General features: G+C 61.4%; 1 protein-coding gene across 3 annotated transcripts; it reads right to left on the reverse strand.

The window, feature by feature from the left end:
* Positions 1–1,848: 1,848 nt before the first annotated feature.
* On the reverse strand, positions 1,849–25,963 carry RALGDS (ral guanine nucleotide dissociation stimulator). 3 transcript variants are annotated; one of them, XM_082403178.1, is made up of 18 exons: positions 25,696–25,963; positions 16,079–16,189; positions 14,946–15,139; positions 14,280–14,375; positions 13,273–13,466; positions 12,736–13,052; positions 11,769–11,984; positions 11,483–11,586; positions 10,979–11,063; positions 9,503–9,571; positions 8,998–9,093; positions 8,475–8,507; positions 8,056–8,177; positions 7,764–7,859; positions 7,252–7,453; positions 6,878–7,120; positions 5,510–5,624; positions 1,849–2,870 (listed from the first exon to the last, which is right to left on the reverse strand). In XM_082403178.1, the coding sequence occupies exons 1-18, from the start codon at positions 25,876–25,878 to the stop codon at positions 2,695–2,697; spliced, it is 2,652 nt and encodes an 883-aa protein (XP_082259304.1). In that variant the 5' UTR covers positions 25,879–25,963; the 3' UTR covers positions 1,849–2,694. The 3 variants fall into 3 exon arrangements, with proteins under 3 accessions (XP_082259304.1, XP_082259303.1, XP_082259305.1); XM_082403177.1 differs by having other exon boundaries at positions 14,280–14,378; XM_082403179.1 differs by having other exon boundaries at positions 14,280–14,339; positions 25,696–25,962.

A 25,963-nucleotide genomic window follows, 5' to 3' on the forward strand; every position in this document is an offset into this window, starting at 1 on the left:
TTGGCCACGCCGCTCAGCATGCGGGATCTTAGTTCCCTGACCTGGGATTGAACCTGTGCCCCCTGCAGTGGAAGCACACAGTCCTAACCACTGGCTTACCAGGGAATTCTCATCTTTCAACACTTTAACTATGTCACCCTATGGCCTTCTGGTTGCCATGGTTTCTGATGAAAAAAAACAGCTGTTAATCTTATTGTGGAGGGATCCCACCCCACCCCTTGCACATGATTGTTTCTTTCTTGTTGCTTTCAAGATTTCCTTTTTGTCTTTCAACAATTTTGTTGTAATGTGTCTTGTGTGGCTCTCTTTGAGTTTATCATGCTTGGAGTTCATTGAGCTTCTTAACGTGTAGATTTATGTCTTTCATCAAATTTGAGATGTTTTCACCCATTATTTCTTCAAATAATCTCTCTCCTTCTGGGACTCTCTTTATGCATATGCAGTTACATTCGATGATGTCCCCATAGTCCCTCTGGGTCTGTTCAATCTTCTTCATTCTTTTTCCTTTCTGCTCCTCAGGCAGAATAATTTCAACTGCCTTAGTTCACGGATTCTTTCTTCTGACTGCTCAAATCTGCCACTGAACCCCTCTAGTGAGTTCTTCATTTCAGTTATTATACTTTTCAGATCCAGAATTTCCACTTGGTTTATTTTTATAATTCCTATCTCTTTACTAAATTCCCTATATGTTCTTACATTGTTCTCTTGATTTCCTTTAGTTTTTTGTCCATGGTTCCTTTTAGCTCACCGAGCATATTCAAGACAGTTGACTTAATGTCTTTGACTAGTAATTTTAATGTCTGAGCCTCCTCAGGGATAGTTTCTGTCCAATTCTTTTTTTTTGTTTTCCTGTGAACAAGCCCTGTTCTTCTGTTTCTTGATATGCTTTGTGATTTGTTGAGACCTGGATATTGAGTATTATAATATCATAACTCTGGAAATCAGATCCTCCCCCTTCTCAGGGATCGCTTCTGTTGCTGGAGGGCTGCTGTCTTCCGTTTCTGTAGTGACTTTTCCAAACTGTTTTTGAAAGGCCTATATTCTTTGTTGTGTAGTCACTGCAGCTTCTGCCCCATTGTCTCAGGGGTCAGTGTGTGACCTGGCAGAGATTTCCTTGACAGTTGAAGTTCAGCAGCATCACCCTTCATCAAGCACTCTCCTGGTTGTTGTGTCTGATGAGGTTCCAGAGTCCCAAAATCGTTGATTCTGATAGTTGTTTTTTTTTCCCCAGCTTAACTGTTGTTTCCATGGAGAGACTGATCTTTACTCTACCATTTTCTGTTAAAAACGTTATTTTTATTTATTTTATTAAAAAAAGATTTATTTATTTATTTATTTGGTTGCACTGGGCCTTAGTTGTGGCACGTGGGCTCCTTAGTTGTGGCATGCAAACTCTTAGTTGCAGCATGCGTGTGGGATCTAGTTTCTTGCCCAGGGATCGAACCCGGGCCCCCTGCATTGGGAGTGCAGAGTCTTAAACACTGCGCCACCAGGGAAGTCCCAAAAACACTGTTTTAAAAAACACTGGAATTTCATAGGTTGCTGCTATGCCGTGTGAAAGCACTTCCAAATGCAAATACCAGGGGTTCTGAGGGGCTGTCTCAGCTCATGGCCCAGTTTAATGATACTGAAGTGAACATGTGCTCTGTGAAAGGTGGACTTCTCTGTTTCCTTAAGTGAGCCAGAGAAGTGTGGCTGGCCCTTCTTGCTTTTCCTGCCCTTCTTTATTTCCTGCGTAAAATAAACCAATAACCCTGCAAGATTTCCTGTTTGAACATGGAATGTGAGAGTCTGTATCTCACTTCAATGAGCACAGGCAATGAAAGAACAATACCACAACTCCCAGGCTATAGTAGAAACAGGATTTTAATATAATATTCAAGTCTAGCATTTGCTATTTACAACAAATAAATATTGCCCCTCCCCAACTGGTAAACATTTTTTTTCACCTTTTATACAAATATTCAATCCCCCTCCCCTCCCCCCGAAACCCTCCTTTCCCACCAATCCTCGTCTCGTGTGGTCTCGTACAGCCCAGGATGCAGTGGTGAATGGCACTTGCAGTGTCATGAAATCTGACATCAGTGGGACTGGGCCGAGACCGTCCTCACTCACCGGTTAAGAGTGTGGTCCATGAAGGGGGTGTCTCTCTCCTCTGCCAGGGGAGGGCTGGAGTGGGCAGTGGGCGAGACTCCCTCACTTTCAGTTGGCCCTGATGATGGAATCTTTGGTGCAGCCTGAGGAAGGCCACAATGGTGGGAGGAGAGAACTGCAGTGGTCAGACCCGGTGGATGAGTGATGCCCTGGGGTGCCCATGGGCACAGGTGGCAGTGGCCCACACCTGGCAAGGTGTGAGGGAAGTATACGGAGGGCAGTGCCCGGCGGCACGCAGGGCTCCGTGCCCATTGGCAGTGCTCCTTGGCAAAAGTCAGCTAGTCCTCTGGTTCCGGAAAGCAGAAGGCACCTAAGGCAGCGAGTGGTCCACGGGAGGCCAGGTCAGCCCATCGACTGGCAGGCATCAATCCCGGCAGCAGGAGAGGTTCAGGGGGAAACTGGAGTCTGGGGGTGGCCTGGGCTGGCAGGTTGGGCACAGGTGCCCACCTGGCCTGAGCCACTGCAGTCTGTAAGTGCTTAGTTGCCCAGCCAGCTAGACCCTGGAAAGGGCAGCTCTGTGGCTGGCCAGCTAGGGACAAGTTAGAAGATGCCCTTGGCAATCTTGAGTCCCTTCTGCTTCATGCGGGGGAGGGTAGAGCTGGCTCCATGCCTGACCTTTGCCCCCTTGGTGAAGGTCCGTTTCTTTAGGACAAAGTCATAGTTGGCAGTAGAGTTCATGGCGTAGAACACATTGGCGTTGTCAGGGATCTTCAGCTCTGGTCGGGGAGGGGCAGAGGGTCAGCTGTGCTTATGGGGGCCCCACTGGACACCCCACCACTTGACAGCCCCCAGGAGGGCAGGCCTGATCCAGAGACCTGAGACCCCTCAATGCAACTCCAGGACCACCAAGGACCCCTCTTAATGACACCTGCCTGGGACAGACTCTGCTGAGGCACTGAGGGACTTCCCTGGTGGCACAGTGGTTAAGAATACGCCTGCCAATGCAGGAGACACGGGTTTGATCCTTGGTCTGGGAAGATCCCACATGCCGCGGAGCAACTAAGCCCATGCGCCACAACTACTGAGCCTGCACTCTAGAGCCCGCGAGCCACAACTACTGAGCCCATGTGCCACAGCTACTGAAGTCTGCACGCTTAGAGCCCATGCTCTGCAAAGAGAGAAGGCACCACAATGAGAAGCCCGCGCACCGCAACGAAGAGTAGCCCCCACTCGCCGCAACTAGAGAAAGCTCGCGCACAGCAACGAAGACCCAACGCAGCCAAAAATAAATAAATAATTAATTAATTTTAAAAAAAAAAAGAAAAAAGGAATTCAAAAAAGAAAGGACTCTGGGGACTTCCCTGGTGGTGCAGTGGTTAAGAATCCGCCTGCCAACGCAGGGGACACGGGTTCCATCCCCGGTCCGGGAAGATCCCACATGCCATGGAACAACTAAGCCCATGTGCCACAACTACTGAAGCCCTCATACCCTAGAGCCTGCGCGCCACAACTACTAAGCCCATGCACTACAACTACTGAGCCCGCGTGCCACAACTACTGAAGCCCGCACACCTAGAGCCCGCGCTCTGCAACGAGAAGCCACCGCAATGAGAAGCCCGCACACTGCAACGAAGAGTAGCCCCTGCTCGCCACAACTACAGAAAGCCTGTGCGCAGCAACGAAGACCTGACACAGCCAAAAATAAAAATAAAATAAAAATAAAAATAAAAAGGACTCCGACTCCAGGAAGCCCCACCTCAGTCTGCAGCTGGTAAAGGGTCATCCCATCCTGCCCCCTACTGCCTTCACTGATCAGGAGCTCCAGCTGCAATAAGCTTTCTAGAACCTAGACCACCTCCCCGGAATCCTGCACAACTCAGGACAAGGGCTCTGGGGCCAAGTGAAGGGCGGGCTTTGCCCCAGGCCTCCTGCATAGGGTTTCAAAGGGTGCCAGGCTCCCAGCAGGTACTTGCTCTTGGCTCTGTTTCCCATCCTCTCCTCTGGCCTTGAGCCTGCTATTCTCCACTGCTGGGCTGGAACATGTGTACTCTGGGCTCCATTGTGTGTCTCTTATTCTGGTCCTTAACCTGTCTAGGTCTCAGTCTTCCTTTTCTGTAAGATGGGGGTCCCACCTGCCTTGCTTACCTCACCAAAATGGTGCAACAAGGTAAGAGAGGATTTAGAAAACAACTTCTAGGGATCCTTAACCTGTCTAGGTCTCAGTCTTCCTTTTCTGTAAGATGGGCGTCCCACCTGCCTTGCTTACCTCACCAAAATGGTGCAACAAGGTAAGAGAGGATATAGGAAACAACTTCTAGGGATCGTGGCGGGTCATTGCTAACTGTCTGGGTAATGGCTGTGAATGCGGGATCAGCTCATGGGAAAGGAAAGAGTGACGATAATCTTTGCAGTTATGGCACATCTATGGCACACGTACACACATGAGCATATAAGCCACGTATATATGGATCAACTCACTACCTATTTTATCTCCATCGTGGGGATGGGAAAACAGGCACAGAGGACTTAAGGAATTTGCCCGAGGTCTACAAGCCGTAGCTGTCTGGTTCCAAGTCTGTGCTTGTTCTTGATCCTTTCCCTTTCCCGGTTTTTAGAATACCCAGCTGCTCCCTAGTAGCCTCTGTGTTTAGTATCTACTATGGGCTGAAAGTTTGTGTCCTCTCTAAATTCGTTGAAATCCTAACCCCCAATGTGATGGGATTAGGAGGTGAGGGTGGAGGGTGGAGCCCCACGAATGGGATTCGTGCCCTTATGAAAGGGACCCCAGAGAGCTCCCCACGCCCTTCCACCATTTGGGTTCACAGTGAGAAGTCAGCCGCCGGCAACCCAGAAGAGGGCCTTCACCAGAACCTGACCATGCTGGCACCCTGATCTTGGACTTCTAGCTCCAGAACCATGAGAAATAAATTTCTGTCATTTGGAAGCCACCAGTGGTGGTATTTTGTTATAGCAGCCAAAACAGACTAAGACAGTGTCATACGTTCATGGATTTTCACAAATTCGATGCTTTACTCCACGGCAGTCATGATCCTTTCTGGAGCACACATTTCCCATCTTAGCCAGAAAACGCCCTTTTGTACGGCCTGTGGGCTCGGCCATCAGGCTGCCTGGCCCCAGGAGAAAAGCCTTTTCTCTCCCCTCCTCGACGACGCTACCACTGAACGAGGTCTCCCACTGCCTGTTCACGGCCAGGGAAGGGCATGGGACAAGGGCCCAGCAGCTACCAGGGGCCAGGGAGGAGACACTGGGGGCATCCAGAGCTGCCCCTAGGCAGGTCTGTGTGTGGACAAAGTCCAGGCCCACCCTGGTGGCACGTCTTCTGGGGTGGTGGGCCTGGGGCACCGTGCTCCCCTGCCCCCCGGCCCCACCGCCCACCTGGCCGGCCCTGACTTACTTCGATCATCCGAGATAACCTGCACCAGCTCGTAGTCTTCCGGCTCATCCGCGTCTAGGTTGTGTTTGTCCATGGCTTTGCGGATTACAGCTGGAGCCTTGTCTTGGCTGGTCACCTGGACGGCGTGGGGGACAGGCCATCAGGGCAAGGGTCTGGCGTAGCTTGAGGGTCCAGGGCGCAGCAGCCCAGGGCCCTCAGAGCTGCCTCGGCACTGTGCGCACAGGGGCGCACAGCCTCTGACCGGATGCCGGGTCCAGGGGGGTTGCGCCTCCTTCTCCTGCCCCTCTGGGGAGGCCTCCATGTACCCCAATCACTTACCCCCACATCTCCTGCAAGCCTGCCGCCTCCTCCCAACACCACCGAGGGCAACTGCCTGCCCCGGGGGCTGCTCCCCTTAACCGTTCCCCTTGACCCTGCCCATCCAGGACAACGGTATCATTGCACCTGGGCACAGAAGGCATCTAGTCCCAGCCCTGGAGGTGAGAGAGGAGGAGCTGGAGGCTGCAGTGGGGGAGAGTGCAGGCCGACCCCTGCTGCCTCGACCCCAAGGGCCAGAGCACAGGCGGGCCTCAGACTCGGGGTGACACAGGTGACGGCGTTAACGGGGCATCTGACCCAGTGTGGGAGGATGGGGGAGGATTCTGGGGGTGCAAATGGCTCACTGGCAGCCTGAGTTCTGGAGGATGAGAGGAGTCCCCCCAGCCCCCAACCCCCCCTCAACATACACAGTGTTTGCGGGCAACTCCTGCTGGCGAGATCGCAACACCTCCAACTATCCCCGGTGTCTGACACCGCCGGCCACCTCCACGGCCACCAGCCTGGCGCAGCCACTGCTATCCCACCTGGATTGCAGCAGCCGCCTCCTAACTGGCCACCCTGCATCTGCCGGCACCAGCCCAGCGCCCACGGAGAGGCCGCAAGTCACCGCTGCCCCTCCTCTGCTCCAACTAACAGCGCTCCTGTCTCCCACGAGATCCAGGCCCCCGACGCTGTCCTGCTCTCCTGACCCCTACTCTTCACACGACCCCCGCTCCTTCACTGCGGACCTCCAGCCGCTCCTCCAAGCCCCAGGCACACTCCCGCCTTGGGAGGCTGCACGCTGCTCCCTCCCACCCCCCCCACCCCGCTACACTCGGCCCATCATCGGTGAGGTCCTGCCCCACTGCTGGTGTAAACCCCTAGTCCACCGCCCTGGGACTGATCACCATCGACACACTAGCTGTTTTGATTCCTTTTTCTGCTTGACCCTCTGTCCTTCCCAACCCACTAGGAGACCAATTCTGGGAGGGCAGGGACGGTCCATGGTGTTCAATATGGATTTACCGCCCGGCAGAGCGAGGGACCCGTGGGGACGGCCGCCCGGCTCACCAGGATGCTCTTGTACATGTTGCCATTGTCCACGTCCAGGCTCACCCGGATGATGCAGCAGTCGCCCACCTGCTGGTTGTAGAGGGGCAGCGCGGAGCTGCAGCTGCAGACCCCCGACACGGAGCGCTTGTGGGTGCGCGTGGTGGCCACGGGCGTGGTGGAGGCTGAGGAGGAGGAGGTGCTGCTGGAGGCCGAGCTGATGCCGGAGGTCTCCGGGGACGACTGGGAGGTGGACTCCCAGAACTGCGGGGGACGGCACGGTCAGCAGAAGCCCCGGGCCACTGGCCAGCTCTGGGGGCTTCTAGCGTGGAGCGGGGAACTCGGGCCCTAGGAAGGGCTGAGAAGGGCTGCCAGGGAGGGGGTGGGGCACTCACCTTCTTCTCCTGGCCGTCAGGGGACTCTGGGACAAAGCTCATGTTGATCTCCTCCACATCGGAGCTCGAGGAGCCGGCCGAGTGGACACTGAGTGCGTCGGCAATGTCCCCGCTGCTGAGGTAGGGGCCGCACCTGAGCTGGTCACAGGACTTGGAGTGGCAGCTGCTGCTGGTACTGAGCTCCGTGCTGGGGGCCTGGCGGCTGCATGGAAGGGCTGGCTGACTTGGGGGAGGCCTCTCCTGGGACACAGCCCACCCCTGTCCCCTGCACTCTGGGCCGAGTGCTCAGGCAATCACCCCATTGGCTCCAGCGTCCGACAGATCATTTAGCATCACACCATTTCACAGGGGGAAAAACTGAGGCCCGGAGGAGTGGAGCAAGTGGCCCAGTCACAGGGCTGTCGGCGGGGGAGCTGGGATCCCAGTGCCAGCTGCCTGACTCCTGAGCCCACTCTCAGCCCGAAGCTTCCCCGAGCCCCGAGGGAGCGCCCCTGCCCACCCGGCCACTCAACTCGCTCCAGCGCTTGACGATGGCCGTGTTCTTCTTGACCTTGAGGGTGTTGCTGGCCGACTCGGAAGGGGGCTCCAGCTCACACGACAAGGTGTAGCTACAGGACAAAGCGGCGGCTGTGAGGAGCGGCACTCGGGTCTCCCTCCCGGTGCCTGCCCGGCAGCTAGAGGCCAGGGGCCCGGCCGTCACCAGCGACAGCATCCAAGGCTGCCCAGGATCCCAAGCCACAGGCTCTCCGGAGCTGCCCAGAGACAGCCCACGTGTGCCCCCCCCCAGCTCCTGCCCGGACTCACCTGTCAGCTTCGCTGAGCCGCTCCATAGCCCGGAACCAGGCCCCAAAGTGCTCTTCGGGTGCGATGCTGTAATTGTTGCAGGCCGACTGGAGCAGCTTGATCTGGGCGATCACTTCGAATTCCTGGGGCCAGAGGGAAGGACAGGACGCTGACGGTCTGGGTGGGCTGGGCCTGTGCCTGCCTCTGGGTCCCCACTTCCCACCCTGTCCTCACTGCCAGGTTCAAACAGCCCCTCCAGGAAGGTGTCCTTGATTCGACCTCCTGCCCCATCCTCCCATGGGAGAGGCTCCCCCTCTCTCTGTATCCAACTCTCCCCAAAAATGTAACAGGGAAGGGTCGGAGCCACGTGTTCTAGCCAGGTGGCTCTCTGATCCCGCCTCCCACACGGGCCCCCTTCCCATAAGGCTGCGGCTGCTCACCTTCCTCCTCTTCTCGAAGTTGATCAGTCTCCCCTGGAAAGCACACGGCCAGCGTCCATCAGAAAGTGTCCCCTAGCCCATGACCACCCCTCACGGGTCCCAGGCTGCACTACCCAGAGCACACACCAGGGGGCAGCACAGCACACACCTGGACCTGGGTGGGACTGGGGTGCCAGGGCGGGGTGGGAGGGGGGCGCCGAGGCTCAGGGGTCTGAGAACAGCTAGAGAGACCGAGGCCTTGGGCAGGAAGGCCAGGTTGGCCACATGTGCCCGACCTTGGAGGGCCCAGCCTCTCCACCCATGGCCGCCACCTGAGGGAGGGGCTGCGTCCTGCTGGGTCAAACCCCCTGCAGTTCTGAGCCCCACCAGCCGGGCACCAAGCTCTGTTCGCTCACTGCTGAGATGGGCAGGTGCCCCCGGGACACAGGGACGGCCAGGGGGCTCTCGTAAGATGAGGTGCACCCTCTGGTGAGAGCTCGGGGCTCAGGACCCCCGCCCCGCCCCCGGCCCTGGGCTCACTCACATACAGATAGTCCTTCATTGCGGTGTCCAGCATCACCAGGTCTGTGAGGAACGTGCCCAGGTAGGGAACGGTGCCCTGGATGACACCCTGTGACAACTGGGCGGGGGGGGGGGGGGGGACTGATGAGCAAGGCCCCTCCCCTGAAAACCCCTCGGCCCCACCCAGGCCTCCCACTTGGAGCAGCCTGGGGACCTTTAGCCATTGCCCCCAAGTCCCCCTCCCAGCGTGCATGGACCCAAACTCCCTCTAGCCACCTTCCAGGCCTGGCATTTGGCAAATCCCCAAGATACATGGTCCCTGGCCCCTGCCCCCTCCCAAATCCCCACTGGGCCCAGCGCTTCCAGGCCCCTGCTCTGGTGGCTACGAGTCCCCCCGACACCAGCTGGTCAGGGCGCAGTGCTCCCAGGCCCCGGAGGAGGTCGGTCTAAGGGTCATGTCAGGCAGCGCAGCTACAGGAGCGGGGGCTCGGGGCGGCCCCTCCTCTCCCAGCCTCGGGCGCACTCACCACCTCCTTCGGCCGCCTCTGGGCTCTCTTGGGGTTCATCTCCAGGGTGGCAAACTTGGAGGTCCCCTCCTGCAGGGCCGAGGACAGGGTCGGTGAGGCCTTCTGCCCCTCCCCCCATTACCCACCAGCAGACCCGACCTTGGCCCTGGTCACTGGTGCAAACGCTCCAGCCACCCCAGCGTACTCTATTCCTAGAACTGCACCCCTGCTCGGGTGCTCACGGGGTGTGGGAACGTGGGCCAGCAGCCCGGCCTCCTTGGAAAGTACAGATGAGGACTACACCTGCCCCTCGGGGTCTCCAAGGACTCAGCGCCACGCCTCCATCACTGTGGCTGTGCTGTTCCCCCCGACCCCCCGTCTCTGCAGGAGGGTAGGAGGTTCTGCACAAAACTCACGCAGATTTCCCTTCCCCCTTGAACCTCACTGCCTTCCCGTGAGGTTGGCACCCTGGGGTCAGCATTCCCCCACTCTCCAGATGAGGAAATTGAGGCCCAGAGACAGGCAGCGCCTTGCCTCTGAATGGGCCTCAGAAGGACTCAGAGGAGAGCAGGAGGCCCTGCTGCCCACGCCCCCGCCCTCCACGGACCAGGTCCCGGGCTCAGAGCCTCTGGTGTGTGCCGGCCCCCAGCCGGGCGAGCCATCGAGAGTGGGACAGGGACTCTCGGGGGGGGCCTGGCTGAGCAGGGTGTCTGCCGGGCCAAAGCCTTCACATCCCCACGGAGCCCCTCGGGATGTCCCCTGCACAGAGCTCTGCCTTCATCCACTCAGGAGGGGTCTCCTTGGTGCCACCTCTGAGACGGTGAGCTGGGGCTGCTGGGAGCACCGGGTGGTAACACTTTGCTTCCTCTTTATATGGAAGTTTCTGCGGAAGGACCCCCGTGAATGCATTAGCACCCCCCCCTGCACTTGCCACAAGCCATCTGGGGCATTTGTCACGGCCACCAAAGGCCCCGTAGTGAGACTCTGAGAAGAGTCCCTGGATTCCTTTGCAGTGTCTGCCCTGAGGCAGAGGGAAGAGCCCCCAGCCCCCAGATCTACCTCCTGGGTCTGCTCATTTGGGGGACGGCTGGGCGGCCGCTGCAGTACCATCCCTGGGCAGGCGGGGTGCCTGGCCCTCGGAGGTGAGTGCAGACAGAGCAGTAGCAGGGAGGTGAGTGCAGACAGAGCAGTAGCAGGGCCGGGCTTTGTGGGACAGGCTGGGCTGCTCTGGGGAAGGAAGAGACCCTCCCCCCTGACCTCATCCACCCCGAGCGCCCGGGTGCGGGACCAGTGAGGACCCAGGAGACTCTAATCCTGCTCCTCCCCCGCCCAAAGCTCTGGAACAGCCCAGCTGCCCTGCTCCAGCCCTGTACTAGGGCCTCCTGTCTCCCAAACTGCCCCCCACCTGCCCACAGACCCAAGTGATCTCATGAGAAGTTTTCGAAGCAACTTTCAGTGGGAACGTAAGCCCGTCCACCCCAAGCCCCCAGGCTCCACCTTGATGAGCAGCTCTCTGCTTAGGGAGTAGTTGTTCTCATCTGAGAAAATCTCCGACAGCTTCTGAAAGATGCGGACGCTGTCCCTGGGGGAAGGAAGGAGAAAGGAGCGCACGGTGGGGTGGGGGGTGGCGGCGAAAACATCTGAGGACCCAGAGACCCCAACCGCCTGGATGGGTGGTTTCCAAACAGAGTTCCGCTGGACCCTAAGGGCTCGGTAGGCCTGGAGGGGTGGGTCTCAGAGCCGACTGAGCGGCTCTGTTTTGGCTAGTTCTGATTTTAAGTGCACAGAATCGCGTGGTTGAAGCAGACGCATGAAAATCCCCAACGTGGCTCAATCCAGTACCTGCCAGACAAGGAGACCAGGTCCTGAGGCAGAACTGCTGGCCCTGAGAGACCCCGCCCCCCCAGGATGCACTGTCTCTGGGCAGGTTCCAGGCAGCGCCCAGCCCCTTGGGAGGCCCCGGGTCCACCCTGGAGCTCCTCCAGGGAGAAGCCTGCCCACCTGGAAACTTCTTCCCACGTCTTCTTCAGCCGGTGGATGGAGTTGCTCTGCAGAGCAGAGAGGATGGCGTAGAGGGACGAAAAGTTCTTGAGGACCCGGCACTCCTGGGAGGGAGGGGCCAGGCTGTGAGAGGGGGCCGGGCTCCCGCCTGCTCCAGCTGCAGTCCCTCTTAGGGGGGAACCCCCCCCTCCCGGATGGGACAGATGCCCCGGGAGGCGCTCCTGGGGTCGGATGAGATCAACCCAGGGCCAGAAAGGGCTCCCCCGGGCCCTCGGCGGCCGCGTACCCTGGCCACCTCGATCCAGTGCTCTACCACCCTGGCCCTGGCGCGGGCTGTCACGCTCCGGTCCCCGAGGCAGGTGGTGATGACGCAGTTGGCCACGCTGTTGAACTGGGCGACGGTGGCACGGACGGTGGGAGCCAGGTGCTCCTTGCCCCTCTTGTCCCGCTGGGACCAGATGGAGCCCAGGCAGTGGTAGGGCACCACCTTCTTGAACAGCTCCTGGGGGCAAGGGGAAGGTCACCCGGCTCTGCCGCACCCCAGCTCAACGCCCAGAGTACCTCCCCCCCAGGCCCAGGCAGGGTCACTGGTCAGAGCTGGAGCTCTGGAAGCCGGGGAGGCGGCTCGAGCCCGGCCGGGGGAGGTGCGGGGAGGTGGCGTCTCTTCGTTTTGTTCCCTGCCCACTGTGGGCACCCAGCACGAGGTGACCCAGGGTGACCCTGGCAGGAAAGAGAGGTGGCCATCTTCCCCAGGCCACCCTAACTCCCAGCACCAGCTGTGGCTCACACCTGCCCATACCAGGCGGTGCTTTGAGCCCTTGATCACGCCTCAGGCCTGTCCCCTGTCCAGATGCCCATTCACGTGGGCACTACAATCAGAGGCTGTGTCTGCTGTCTGCCACGGCTTGTAGCACGCACCAGGTGCCTGCTAAGTGCTGAAGCTGGTGAGGCCTCCTCAGCAGACGTGGGGGGCGGGGGGGGCGGCCCATGGAGTGAGCTCCCGTCCGCTACCAGGTGGGCCAGACCCGGCCCAGCTTTCTACCGTTCCACCTCATTCCACCCAGACACCGTGTGCAAGGGATGGGGCCCGGGTCCACAGCCTGGAGGGGAGTCGAGGCCTTCGGGTGAGGAAACCTGCCCAGGCGACACGGTTTGTAATGGGATTTGGGGCAGGACATCAGCTCTGGACAGGGCAGGGCAGACGCCTGAAGGAAGGTGCACCCCTGCCCGCCCTGCTGAGACGAGCTGCCTACCGCGTCCATCAGCGTGAACTGCTCTGCCACCAGGTCGGGCGGGAATGCCAGGAGGTGAGGCTTCTCCTCACCCAGCCCGTTCTCTGCAGCCACAGGCGAAGGCCAGGAAGGCTCTGGGGCTGGAGCTGGCCCGAGCTCTAGAGTCTGCGAGAGAGCCGGCTCCAGCTCTGGAGCTGGTGCTGGTGCTGGTGCCAGAGCTGGCTCGAGGTCTGGACCTGGCACCGGCTCGAGGTCTGGACCTGGCACCGGCCTGGGTGCTAGAGCTGGTGCTGGCACTGGCTCTAGGGCTGGAGTTGGTTTCAGAGCTGGAGACAGAGCTGCAAGAGGAGCAAAGTTCAGCAACACGCCTGCCTTTTTTTCCAAGACGGAAAACACACCACTGCCTTCTAAGAGAAGCCTCAGCTCAAGAACCAGCCCAGGACGTCCTCCCCGACAGCGGTCCCCACGTGGGCGGCCTGAGGCAGCCTCGGGGGCGCCTCCGTGTCCAGCACCGGCCCCTCCCCTCACGCTCACACGCACCCACCCCGATCTCCTCACCCTCCGGCTCTGCCTTGGTGAGCTCCGTGTGCTCCAGCTGGGCCAGGAGGAGGCGGGCCCGGCGCTCCAGGTCGGAGCCGGGCATGTTGAGCTGCACGTAGGCCACCAGCTGCTTGAGGCAGGAGAAGTCCGGGGGCTGACAGAAGTCCTCGGAGTACTGGTCCAGCCAGGTGCCCAGGATGGAGGAGACGGCACTGGGGGCAGGCGGGCGGGCAGCGGAGTCGGGGCCTGGCCTCTCCTTCCACGCGGCCCTCCCCCGGCTCCCCCATGGGGGCCGGGCTTCTGGGCCCGCCCCGCCCCACCCGCACCGAGCTGCCAGGCAGGGGCGGGCCTGGTAGGAAGGGGCCCTCCATCCCTGGTGACCACCTCTCCCTTCCTCGGGGGAGCCTGGCTCTCTCCTGTCTGCCCCCAGCCCCCCGGGCCCTCCCCCTGGAAAGGAAACTGCAGGAGGGCAGGGAGGGCCGCGCCCGCTCTGTTCATTGCGCTGGGCTGGCCGCACACAGTAGGCGCTGCATGAACAGGGGAGGGAGGAGGGGACAAGCAGAGCGTGCCCCCTGCCCGGCCTTTACGGGCCTCGCGCACCTGAACCGGAGGCTCGCGCACCGGCGGCTGCCTTAGTCTCCGCGCCGGAGGGCGGGGCTCGTCCTCCCAGGGACGCTCTACTTGGTGGTGGGGACGTAGCCGGCCCCCCGGCCCTGACTGAGCTCCCGTGAGCCCCAGCTGAGCACTCACATTGGGCTGCGAGGCTGAAGTGTCAGCAGCTTTTGCCCCCCACACCTCCTGTCCTGGGCCCCGGATCTGAGCGGGGATGGATGCTCTCAGGGGCCGGCTCTCAGCCCACAGCCTCCCCTCTGCTCCCTGGGGACATGGGACCCCAGCCACAGCTCTCTGACTCCTTTCCTCCTGCAGGAGGAGCCCCCAGACCTCAGCCCTCTAGCGGGAATCGCAAGATATGTGGCAGCCAGGGTTCTGCCCAGCCCCTCCCATCGGACGCAAAGTCTACTCACTTTTTCAGTTGGTCCTGAGGTCCGCCGTCCACGCTGGAATAAGGCAGGATGCACCCGTATCTAGAGGAGGCCGTGAGGGCGTCACATCTACCGTACCTGCTATGATGTCTAGTGTTACTGGCTGACCCCCCGACTAGGATGGAAGCCCGGGAGGGCAGGGCTTTTTGTCTGCACCGTTCACTGAATTAAGCCAAATGCCTAGAAAAGTGCCTGTACACGGTAGGTGCTTCGTAGGTATTGCTGAATGAATGAGCCCAACCAGCACCTTACAGATGCCTGAGTGGGCCTGGGCCCTCAGCCAGCCCCCAGCCAGCCCTGCTCTGGCTACTCCCAGGAAGGACCCCTGAGACAGAATCTGGAACCTCCTTTACAAATGGGAAAACTGTTCTGCCCAGGGGCTGGAAGCAGAGAGCTTCTCCACGGGGCAGAGGAAAACCTTAATTAAAACCACCCCATCCCTCAGCAGCCCTTTCCACAGGGCCGGCGCGGGGCCGCACTGTCCACGCTTATCCGACAGTCCTGACAGCCCTGGGAGGTCGGGCCTCTGGGCAGCCCCGGCCTTCACGTGAGCAAACTGAGGCTCAGAGAGGTGAAGCGACATTCCCAAGACACACAGCCAGTGGGTGGGCGGGGAGCCGCTGTGCCGGGGAGGGGCGGGGCGCTCACCTTTGGAACAGCAGGTCCAGGACCCGCTGGGTGGTGGTGAAGGCTCGGTAGGTGCACAGGAAGATGGTGACATAGGAGAGGTCGCTGCCCTGGAAGGCGGGCACCAGGTGCTCCACCAGCTTCTCCAGCGTGCCTGCCTTCACGGTCCGCACCTTGCAGGTCTCATACAGGTTCAGGGCCGACTCATTTTCATACTGGGGTGGGACAAAGAGGGACAGACGGTCAGCGGCAGCACCGTGGCCCACTAGGAGGGCAGGGCTTGGAACTCAGAGGAAGTCCCAAGCGCTCGGTGACTTCTGGACGGAGATGGGACGTGAGTGCCCCGAACAGAAAAAGGGTCTCAGCTTTTGAACTCGAGGTGGGGGATGATGAAACTAGCAATAGCAGCACCTTCAGGTGGTTTTGTTAGCTGAGTAATGATAGCGCCTCGCCACATTAAGGGCAGAATCCCCGTGATCCCTGGCAAAGCATCCCCGTTCTAGAGATGAGAAAACAGAGGCTCAGCCTGGGGTGGAAGGGCACGGTATGTTAGGACCCAGAGGCTATTCAGGGTGGCACTGTGGAAATGGCTGCAGAAAGGAATCCCGTCAAGGTCCACGGCAGTGAAAGGCTGAGTTATGGTTGGTAACCAGCCTCCCTTCTGAAATGTTACGCATCTGTCAGGCCCCCGCTCTGACCTGGAGGGGTCATGGAGTTGTGTTCCGTGACGGCAAGTTGCAGAGAACCATATATAGTAGCCTGAACCCTTTTTGGGTTAAAAAAAAAAAAAAAAAAAAAAAGCCCTACTAAGTAAGGTGATGAAAGCCTTGGAGAAGGTGTGGAAGGACAGTCGTTCAAACAAGAAATACTGGGGCAAAATGCATAAATAATCCCCGCCTAACATGAAGGGGAAATAGTATAAAAGTGTCTTTTTTGATGTTCATACAAATAAGTGAACAATGAACTATGCACTTGGCCCAGCCCAGGGCTGGACAGTAGGGGAGGGGTGAGGGCCCAGATTCCTTTGGGAGCAGGACTGGGGGACCCTCAGGCAGGAAAGCCCTGGGAGGGAGCCCAGTGGAGTGGCCAGGGTGGCCCCTGGATCCCGGGCCTTCTCGGGGTTCTGGGCACGGAGACCCCCCATCCACACTCACCCCGAGCCAGCGCTGGCCCTTGTTGGCGCCGTGGTGCACCTGAACCTTGCGCAGGGAGATGGAGTAGATGACCCCGTTGACCAGCTCTTCGCCAATCTCCTGCGTGGAGCTCTGCAAAGACAGCGCCCGGACGCCGGGCGGGGGTGTCGGGGCCTGCCTGGCTGTGTGGCAGGGGGACGCCCCGTGCCACTTCCTGCTCCCTAGATGAGGCGAAGGTCGGTGGCCACAGAGACCTCCAGCCCAGAATGAAGCAGGACGACAGCTGGAGGGCCGGGGGTTACCATCGGGGCGGCAGGCACTGCCCCCAGCACCCGCCTCCTCACCCCACCAGCCATGGCTGGGTGTGAACAAGACGCACCCACTGGGGTTCCAACGACAGCCTGCCCCTGCCCAGGGGGGTCTCCCCGCTCCCGCCCACACCCCAAGGCGAGTACTGTTATCCGGTCATTTCACAGGTGACTACACAGAAGCCGAGGCAAGAGCAACCCATCCAAAGCCATGCCGCTGCGGGTGAACAGCGGAGCCGGGACCCCGAGGCCCTAACTCAGCCCACTGCGCCTAGGGGGCTCTGGCTCCCCGAGAAGATGCCTCCCCCAGGGCGTGAGGCCCCTGGCCCCCTCACCCTCACGTGCCCAGCCGGCCCCCGCCAACAGCTGCCCCAGCCCTGGAGTCAGTCTCCCGGGTCTGGGGCAGGTGTGGGCATCCTCGACGGCCACAGCCAAGGCCACTTCCTTCCCTTTCTGCTCATTCAGGCTCTTGTGCCTTCTTGGGCAACAGAGGAGTTCCCAGTTCCCTGTTCGTCATCACGTGCATGGGGACAGCACGAGAATGACGACAGTGCCGGCGTCCGGGCTGATGCCTGGGGTTCCACGGAACCTCAAAGCCACAGGACTTTGCCAGGCCAGGAAGTGGGGGGGGCGGGGTGTCATCTGGCTGCTCCCTGGACCCCGGGCAGAAAGACCCTTGTTTTAAAAGGCAGTGATCCCTCCTGCTGGGCAGGCTGGCCCGGGGGCTGCGTCAAGGCCTGGCCAAGGCCACTCGGTCGTTGCTGCCCTGGGCTTCTCCACCCCCTCTCCCACTGCCCGTGTCCGGGGACGGGGTGAGCTTGCAGTGGGGAGGGGGGCCTAGGAGTAAAGAGACAGACCTCTGAGAGTTTAGGGAGGAGGGGGGAGGTGCTAGCTGGCAAAGGGCCATCAGTCACATGGTCAGTGCCAGCAGCTAGGATCACGGGTCGCTGCCCCAGCTCAGGGTGGGCGTGGAGCTCACAGAAGGCCCAGTAGAAGTGCTGACTCAGCCTGGGCCCCACCGACAGCCCTTCCCTAAGTCCCTCGGCCTAAGCTGGGCCCCTGGGTAGGAACCAGGTGCCCAGTGTCCTGTGGGCTGTACCCCCGGACATCAGCACCCCTGGGGTCAGGGGCTAGGGAGCTGGGGTGGGCCTGGGCCTCTTACCTCCTGCCTCAAGGGCTCTGGGAGGCCTGGGAGCCATCCTCCGGAAATCTACTTCCTCTGACCCAAGGCCGCCCTCCCACTCTGGGCATCGTACCAACGGGAAAGCCAGTGCAATCACACCGGGGCTCCTGACCCTTCGCCTTCTCCGGAGACACAGCCAGGCGTTTCTTGGAAGTCAGCAGGGAACCCGCAGGTAGAGGGCCCTCACCTCAAGAGCCCACGCCTGGGGAGGTCCAGCCCTTCCATCGAGGAGGGGAAACTCCTCCCCCTGCGGCAGGAGAACTGAAACAGATGCGCACTTTCCTCCCCTGGGTCATACATCCTTCCCCGGCCTACAAGAGGCCGCGGTGATGGGTGATGCGAGACCAGGGCCCTGTCCACCCCCCCACCTCTCCCCAGGGGTCCTCGACTGCCCCTCGCAGAGGCTGCTGCCCGCCCTGGAAAGGCCCGTCCCTCCCCGGGGGATTCCAGCCACTTCTGGTCCAGCCTGGAGCCAGTGTCCTGAGCACCCAAGTCACCGGCAGCAGTTTAGAGCTCCCGTGCTGGACCTGCCTGCCTGTGGGCCCGGGACTCGAGCCCCGTGGCAGCGCACACGGCACCTGGCTCCCAGCGGGGCCCCCATCGAGGCCTGCTGGACAGAAGCGCTTCCTGGCCAGGCCAAGCAACGGGAGGCCTCGCCATCCCTGAGCGGGTCCAAACAGCGGCTCTGCAGTGAGCCATGGGCCTCGCTGGCAGCCGAGCAGCTGGCTGCCCTGCCCGGGCGTCATGTGATCCCGAGCCCTTCCCCCACCCCAGGGGCCCCCTTCTGCCAGCCCGGTGGGGGGCAGGGCAGGACGCCGAGAGCCGCACATGCTGGGCCAGGGGGAGTCACCGCCCTGTGGCACAGATGGGGAGCTGCTCCAGCCCCGCGGAGCTAACCCTGTCCTCTCCAGGCCCTTCACCGCAGCCCAGCAGCAGGAACAAAACCAGATCGTCCAAGCAGCACAGAGAGCAGGTGCCATTTAAACCGTCGACCAAGAGACAACGGCGGAGCGGGACCCAAAGAGAGCTGCCCGCGTCCTGGGCACAAAGCGGCAGAGTGGGGCGTCTGTTCCTCGCTCCCACTGCGCTTCCAGGGACAGAGAAGGACAGCGGCCGACAGCCCTGGCGCCTGCCCCGGGACCCTCTGGGGCAGGAAGGGCTGGGCCCTGGCCCCCACAGGTGACCCATCCTGTTAGCAGACAGCACACAGGCCCGGGAACAGGCAGCCCGTGTGGGCAGCGCCAAGTCCCTGGTGATGCTCTGGCAGGGGCTGGGGAGCTCCCAGGGGAGGGCATGGCCGAGCAAACAGCAGATGCCCTGGGGGGAGGTGTCCACAGGGCAGCAGTGAACTCTAAGGGGAAAAGAACGCCAGGTGGGTGGCTGTGTCCTCAGGGGACAGATCCTCCTGTCCCGCCCCAAGCAGGCACCCACAGATGTCCCCAGGGCCCGGGGACACAGCTGGCAGCTGGGCCTTGCACACAGCGCCCGGCCTTCCACCACTTGGGTCTGGAGTGAGCGTGGTGAGATGCCTCCAGCCCCTTGTGAGCAGAGGCTGGTAGAATGGGCACCAGGGTGCCCCACACCCCGCTGTCCCTCGGAGCACAGCCCGGAGCCCCAGGGACAAGGAAACAGCCTGGGTGACATGTTAGTGTGTCACCTGATCAGCCTTCTTGGGGTGATGGGCCAGCAGGATGCCGTGTCCCCAACTGACTGCAGGCCGAGCCCCGATTCCCGCGAGACAGAATAACAAGGTTGCCGGGGGCCGATCCCACCCTTATTTCTGGAGAGAACAGAGGGGACCTACTGGGCCTTTTCCAGCCCTGCCATCTCCCCCAGAAGGCGGCTCGTGCCTGCACACACGGGGGTGGCGCCTTCTCCCATCCTGGTGACCTCTCTCCTCCCGCTCAGCTGTACATTTCCTGTGGAAGCTACAACTAGAGACCACGCGGGGCCTCCAGACCCACAGACGCCTCTGGCTGCAGACGGGCTCCTCCTCACTGGCCAAGGGCTCACGGAGGAGGAGGACCTGAAGCCACACCGTGGTCTCCTCCCTGGGGCCGCATGTGGAGAAACCTGGTCTCACTCAGGCGAGGGTGGGGGAGTGGGCTGGTGGTGGCCTCCATGCGCATGAGATCACCGCCTGGGCACCTCAGGGCACCCCGCTGAGCTGCTGCTCAGGTCCACTGAGTCACAGAGGTCACCCCAGGCCCTGACCCAGCCACCCGCCAGCACCCTGCAGCCCTGGGCACACGAGGCCCCTCCTCCAGGGCCCCCCGGACCCGAAGGTACTGTCTTTCCTGCAGGGCTCTGGCTCCCAGCTCAGCTGAGCCCTGCAGCCCTTGGCCTCAGTGAGCCTGTCTGGGAGATGGGCGAAGGGCAGCAGCTCTCCAAGGGGACGAAGGCGGCAGGGGTCACGAGAGGGGACACGAGTGGCAGGACCAGCTCGGCGCCAGGCATACAAAGCACCCAGGAACAGGACCTGAGGACGCTGTGGCTGGGGAGCTGACGATGGACACCGGGCAGGGGAAAACCTCCCGGGAGACCTGCCAGATGCCCGGGGACCTGGAGGAGGGCCAGCTGAAAGGGAGGGCGGGGTCATCCTAAAACTGTGGGGAGGAGGGAACCAGGCCTGCGGCTTTCCGACCTTTTAGCCTTCTGTCTGAATGCAGGAGCCAAAACACAGGAGAGGGATCAGGGATCAGAGAGGACTGCTCAGTCTCTCCGAATCCCAGGATGCCGGGACAGTTTGAATACAAAGTTAAGCACCCATTTTACAGAGGTGGAGACCAAGGCCCAGGAGAGATGGTCAAGTAGAAAGTGTCCAAGTCCTGGTTCATCTCTCAGACTGTGTGCCCAGGGAGGGAGAAAGAAAACGCCAAATGTGCATGGCCCTCCCGCTGGGCGACGGGGCGCCACCCTCGGGCCTGCCCCCACCTCAGGTGGGTGTCCTGCACCCTGAGCCCGAGGACATGAACAGACCCCCGATGAGGACTCAAGGTCAGCCCTGGATGGGGGTGGCCTCGCTCCTGGTCCCCAGGCACCGCAGCCCAGAGGTGGCCTTGGTAGGGGACCACACGAGGTGTCTGGGTGGCAGGGCAACCGGGCAGCTCAGTGACCCCAGAAACTGCAGTGTGGGGACCAGCCTGTGCTGAGCCTCCACAGAGGCTGACCATCTCCCCAGGAACCTTCCCGGCCAGCCCGAGCCCGGCTACTCGTCGGCATCTAGGAGAGAAACGTGCCGCCAGTGGAGAGCGGAGACCAGGCCTCAGGCTGGCCTTGCCCACCTCGTCCTCCTGCCCCCCCAGGACCGGCTCCCGACCGTCAGGCCTCTAGGGGCCACGCCTGCAAGGGGGCGTGGCTGGTGACAGCTGAGGAGGAGGGTGGCCTCTCACGAGGGGGTGGAGGGAGGGCCAGCTGCCATCAACACCACTGGCCACAGCATCCAGCACTTGAGGGCATTTCCCAGGTGTCAGGCCCTTCGCACACTCATCACATTTAATCCTCCCGACACCTCACCTGATGGGTGAGGAAAGCCAGGCGGGGAGCTCATCCCCGTCAGGAGCCAGGAAGAGGCAGCTGGGGCAGGGATTTGAACCCTGGCCCGTGACAGTCACGTGCCGTGGAGACACACCTAGGCCTCGCTCCACCGGTGGCTGCCACGGTCACAGCCTCAAAGTGCAGTCCAGCCCCTGGTCACACACATGCTAGAGGGAGGGAGACCAGAGACAGAAAAGGCTTCCTCAGGTCACACAGCCAGCCGGGGGCGGGGGGGGCGGGGAGTGGCAGTTCCCTCGCACCCGCACCTCCCCACTGAGAGGGGATTGGTCGGGGCTCCTGCCACAGGATGGCCAGGGCACCCATAGGCCTGGGGTTAGCTACGAGCACCAGGCCTGGGAAGCACCATGCTGACCAGGCCGGCCAGCGTCCTCCGGGAGCCCTGGGCACGGGCACTCCCCTGGCACCTTGTCAGAAGACACAGTCGTGGCAGCCACGGCCTGTCCGGCTCTGACGCAATACCAGGCGCCATGGGGACCGCTTGTCAGGCTGCCTGCCTCTTTCGGTCCTCACCAGAAGCCTAAGCAGGGCAACTGGCATCAAGTGCAGATAAGGAAACCAAGGCTCAGGGAACGAGAGCACGTCTAGGGCTGCGAGAGGCTGAGCTGGCCTTCTGGCCCAGCTCTCCTCCCTCCAGAGCCCAAGCTCCGGACCAGCATGCGCGACGCTGCCCCTTGGGTCAAAAGGACAACATCGTGCCTCCCTCGAGCCCGCAGAGCTGGCTGTGCCAGCATCCGGGGGCTCCCTGGGGAGGAGAGGAAAACGCCGGGCAACACGCGCTCCCTGAGCTCCCAGAATGCAGGCCCCCGTGCTGGGTGCCCTCACGCTGCTCACCCAGCACCCTTCTGGCGATCGTCGGCTCACCCCCTCCCCCGCCCCCCGCTACAGGCTGGTCAGGGGATGGAAGCCGAGGGCCGCTCAAAGTTCTGCTTCTCCTGCACTGGGCTGCACGTTTCAACTCCCACCTCCTCAGACCTGGGTTGGGGACAGTGGCTTCACTGGAGCCACGTGTCCAGGAACGCGGCCCTTCCGGGCCTGAGAGGCCGGACGCCGAGCCTGAGACAGGGCGGACACAGCGTGGTGCCACACCGTGAGGGCCTAACAGGCAGCCAGTCCTCCACTGCCCGGGGTGCAACCTCCCCAAGCCGCCCCCACTGGCCTGCTCGGAGGCTGCAGGTGGCCAGTGCTAAGTCTCCTCCAAACCCTCCTCACCAGCAGTGAAGAAGGGCCTGGAAACGGCTAACCTCCAGGCTGAGGATGGGGCCCCAGTCCTGCCTGCCAGCGGTCTAACACCTCTCAGCACTGACCCCCCCCCGCCCCCGCCCCCGCTCCTGCTCCAGGGCCATCCCGGAGCCTCTGGGAAAACAGCTCAGTGTGCCCAGTCTGGAGAAGTCCTCCCCGCCAGAGAAGGAACAAGGACCCAGTACCAGCCAGCCTGGCCCCTGAGGAGTAAAGCAAGAGGGGAACCCGAGAGTCCATGGGGGCCCAGCAGGTGGCAGCCGGTCAGGCCCCTCTTGAACTTGACAGGCTGTGCAGCTGCTGGAGGCTGCCCCCTTGGAGTCTGCCAGGAAGCCCCGGCTGGAAGATGACAGTACACAGACTTACACACACTCACACACACACACACACACACACACACACACACACACACACACACACACACACACACACCCCTACCTCTCAGGTCATGCCTCTTGGCCTAAGGCTAATGAGCCCTGGGGGTTAGACTGGAGCCCTGCACACCGTGAGATCAAGAGACCAGACAACGGGGAAGGAGGCGGGGAGGCTGGAGGGAGACGCATCTCCCCTGCACGTCTCTGCCCGAAGATCCGAGAAGGCTTCCTCATTTCATTCCACCCACATGCACTGCGCTCAGGGCTTGCAGGCCCCTGCCTGGGTGGGAATCCCGCCCCTGCCACTTACTGGCTCGGTGAGTTTGTGCAATCTAGCACCTCGGTTGTTCCATCTGTTAAATGGACGACAGATGATCCTGACCCCGAAAAGACATAATGCATGCAAACTACTCAGCACACAGCCTCCCACCAAGTGCTGGCTCATATTAGCTATTATTTAAAACCTTTAGGGTCCAGCTGTGGGCTTGTTTCTTCCTTGAAGCTCTCCCCAGTGTCTTGTGGCCCAAAGCACTTTCACCTTCCTCTGGCCTATAAGCACCCCTACCCTTCACCAAGCATGGGGACTTCTGGGCTGCCTGGGCCTGGTTCCGTTCCCCTAACAGCTCCACCATCCTCCCGGGGCATGTGTAATTGTCTCCCTGCGAGGTATCCTTCTCTGATCCCTGTGGGCTCTCGCACACAATAGGCGCCCAGCACAGAACACCGCCCAGCTTCAAATCCTGGCTGCATCCTCGCTGGCTGTGTGTACATTTAGTTCAGGGACTTCACTTCTCTGAGCTCCAGTCTCCTATAAAGTGGGGTTGGCACCTACTCGGGAGGGTTGGTCAAAGCCAGCTGGAACGAGGGGGTGGTGTCTGCAGACAGTAGGTGCTATGGACTCCGGAGCTCCTCCTGCCTGGCTGAGGCAGTGGCCTGCACAGAGGCAGGGGCGTGGGCCCGGTGACCTCCAGAAAGCACAGAACTGTGCAGGCCGAGCTGGGTCAGCAGTGGCTTGGCTTAGAAGTACAATGATGAGCAGATGCCCAGATGTGTGAGGACATCTGGCAGCCCAGAGAGGGAAGGACGGGGTGGAGACTTGGTAAGGAAAGGGGGACTGGGGAAGGAAACAGAAACTGCCTAGTGGTTTCCAGACAGGACAGGGACCACAGGCACCCGCTTCAGCTCTGGCAGGCCCCAGCGACCAGGAAATCGGCCCCAGGATGGGGGGGGGGCGGGGGTGCTGGCAGGAGGGACAGGGACTTCCCCACCCCCTCCCCCAGCTCATGGTAAATGGTCATTGTGTTTGGTTTCCGGCAGTGGCCTCCTCTCCTGCCAGGACCCTGGTTTTCCTGCCCCAGCCAGAAGCTTCCCCTTTGATTTCTAAATAGCAGCCATGGCCTGGATCTCAGTGCTGGGGCCAGTGAGGAAGAGGAGGAGGGAGAGGGGGAGAGGGGGAAAAAGAGAGAGAGAGGGAGAAAAGGCAGACCCTTGGGCAGGGGTAGGGCTCAGATCTGCCTCTCCCTCGGTTCCTCAGGGATACAGACGGACGGACAGACAGAGAGAGGGAGGGAGGGAGGGAGAAAAGCAGCTGAGCGGCCCACCCCTGCGAGCACGCAGGCCGGACCCTCCAGCACACAAAGCCGGAGGAGCTGCCAGACATAATGAAAGTCAGATGAGTGCTGGGCTGGTGTCATGCCGCCCACCCCCACCCTCCCAGGGGTCTCGCTCCAGCCGCCAATGAAGACCAGAGCTGTGGGTGGATGAGGGTCGGGGAGTGTGCCTGGCCGGGCCACCAGCCAAGCTCAGCAATAAAGGGTCTCCCAGGCCCGAGGTTCTCCCACCAAGAGCTCCCTCCACCCCCTGCCTTCCCCCCACTCTGGGCAGGGAGATGCTCTTTATCCTCGGGTAAATATGCATCGCAGCCCCGTCTAGGCACTGGGGACACACAGAGGCACAAGACCCAGGCTGGCAATTACAGCTTACCCGGGCCTAAGGTGACGAAGCGGGGATACCAAGGGGCCCTCGCCAGCACGGGGGCTCAGGAACCCCGCTGAGCCCTCTGACCCAGGAATGGCCTCTGTCCAGGCCCCAACCCTGGATTCTGCCACCCTGGCCGCAGGGAGTTGGAGTCTGGTGCACAGTCAGGTAGGAGGAGGAGGGGGGCACTCCTCCCCCGCCCCCCGCTGCCCAGAGCACACTAGAAACAGGAGTCCAGCCCTCACCTAGTTCCCCCAACCACATGCACGATAGGCACACCCCCGTTCTGAATCCTCGCAAATCCTTACAGATTCAGGGTGTCGGCGCATTTTATAATCAAGCAGAAGTGAGTCACCCCTCCACCTGAGAGGCCCTTGTCCCAACCTCCCGCCTGGACACCGGGCCCCACAGGTTGGAGGCCCGTCTCCCCACTCCCCCGCTTTGAGCAGCCCGGAACATCGGAGTCCACTTCTGCCCCCAAGGGGGGCTGTCCACAAGGCCACTGTGCTCCCAGCCGCCTCTGAGGATTCTAGAAGATTGCTGCCCTAATCACTAGTTCACCACCTGCATTTCCAAGCCAAACTGCCTAAGCCGGCCCCAGCCTGGCCACGGGGACGAAGTACGGCCCAGCCCTGCTGTAGGGAAAGGCACAGACGCAAACAGGCAGCGACTGCCCGCGGGAGAAGTCTACCTGGGCGGCAGGGGTGCGGGAGTGGCACACCTGGGCTCGGTGAGGTCAGGCACTGGGACGGATAGAGGGGGGCACGAAGACCCGGTTCCGGCCCCGAAACTGTTGGACCGGCTGGCGGCAGGCCCTACGCCCACCTGGCTGCCTTGGGGTTGGCGCAAGAAGGGGGATTTCTGCGGAAGGACCCTCCCCCCCGCAACCTCCGGACTGGGGGGTGGTGACCACCACCACCGGAGGTGGGTGACCCGCTAAGGACGCTGGGCCCCCACCCACTCCTCGCTCGGCCGAGCGCCGGGCCGGCCTGGCTCACCCACCTCCAGGCGCGGCAGGTCGGGGTCCAGCTGCGTGAAACTGTGCAGCACCACCGGGCAGCTGTCGGGGCCGCCCACCTCCAGGCGCACGGCGTCCCACACGCTGCGGCTCCGCCGGGAGCCCGGAAACAGCGGCTCGGCGCCGCCCGCAGGCCCGGCCGCCTCGGCCCACATGCGCTGCACCATGGGCGGCTCGCAGCGGCGCGGGCGGCCGGCCGGGCCGCGGGACCCGGGGCGGCGCGGGCGCGGGGCCGGCCCGGCGCGCGGCGGC

The sequence above is a fragment of the Balaenoptera borealis genome (genome assembly GCF_965194805.1).
Source record: "Balaenoptera borealis genome assembly, chromosome: 8".
NCBI lineage: Eukaryota > Metazoa > Chordata > Mammalia > Artiodactyla > Balaenopteridae > Balaenoptera > Balaenoptera borealis.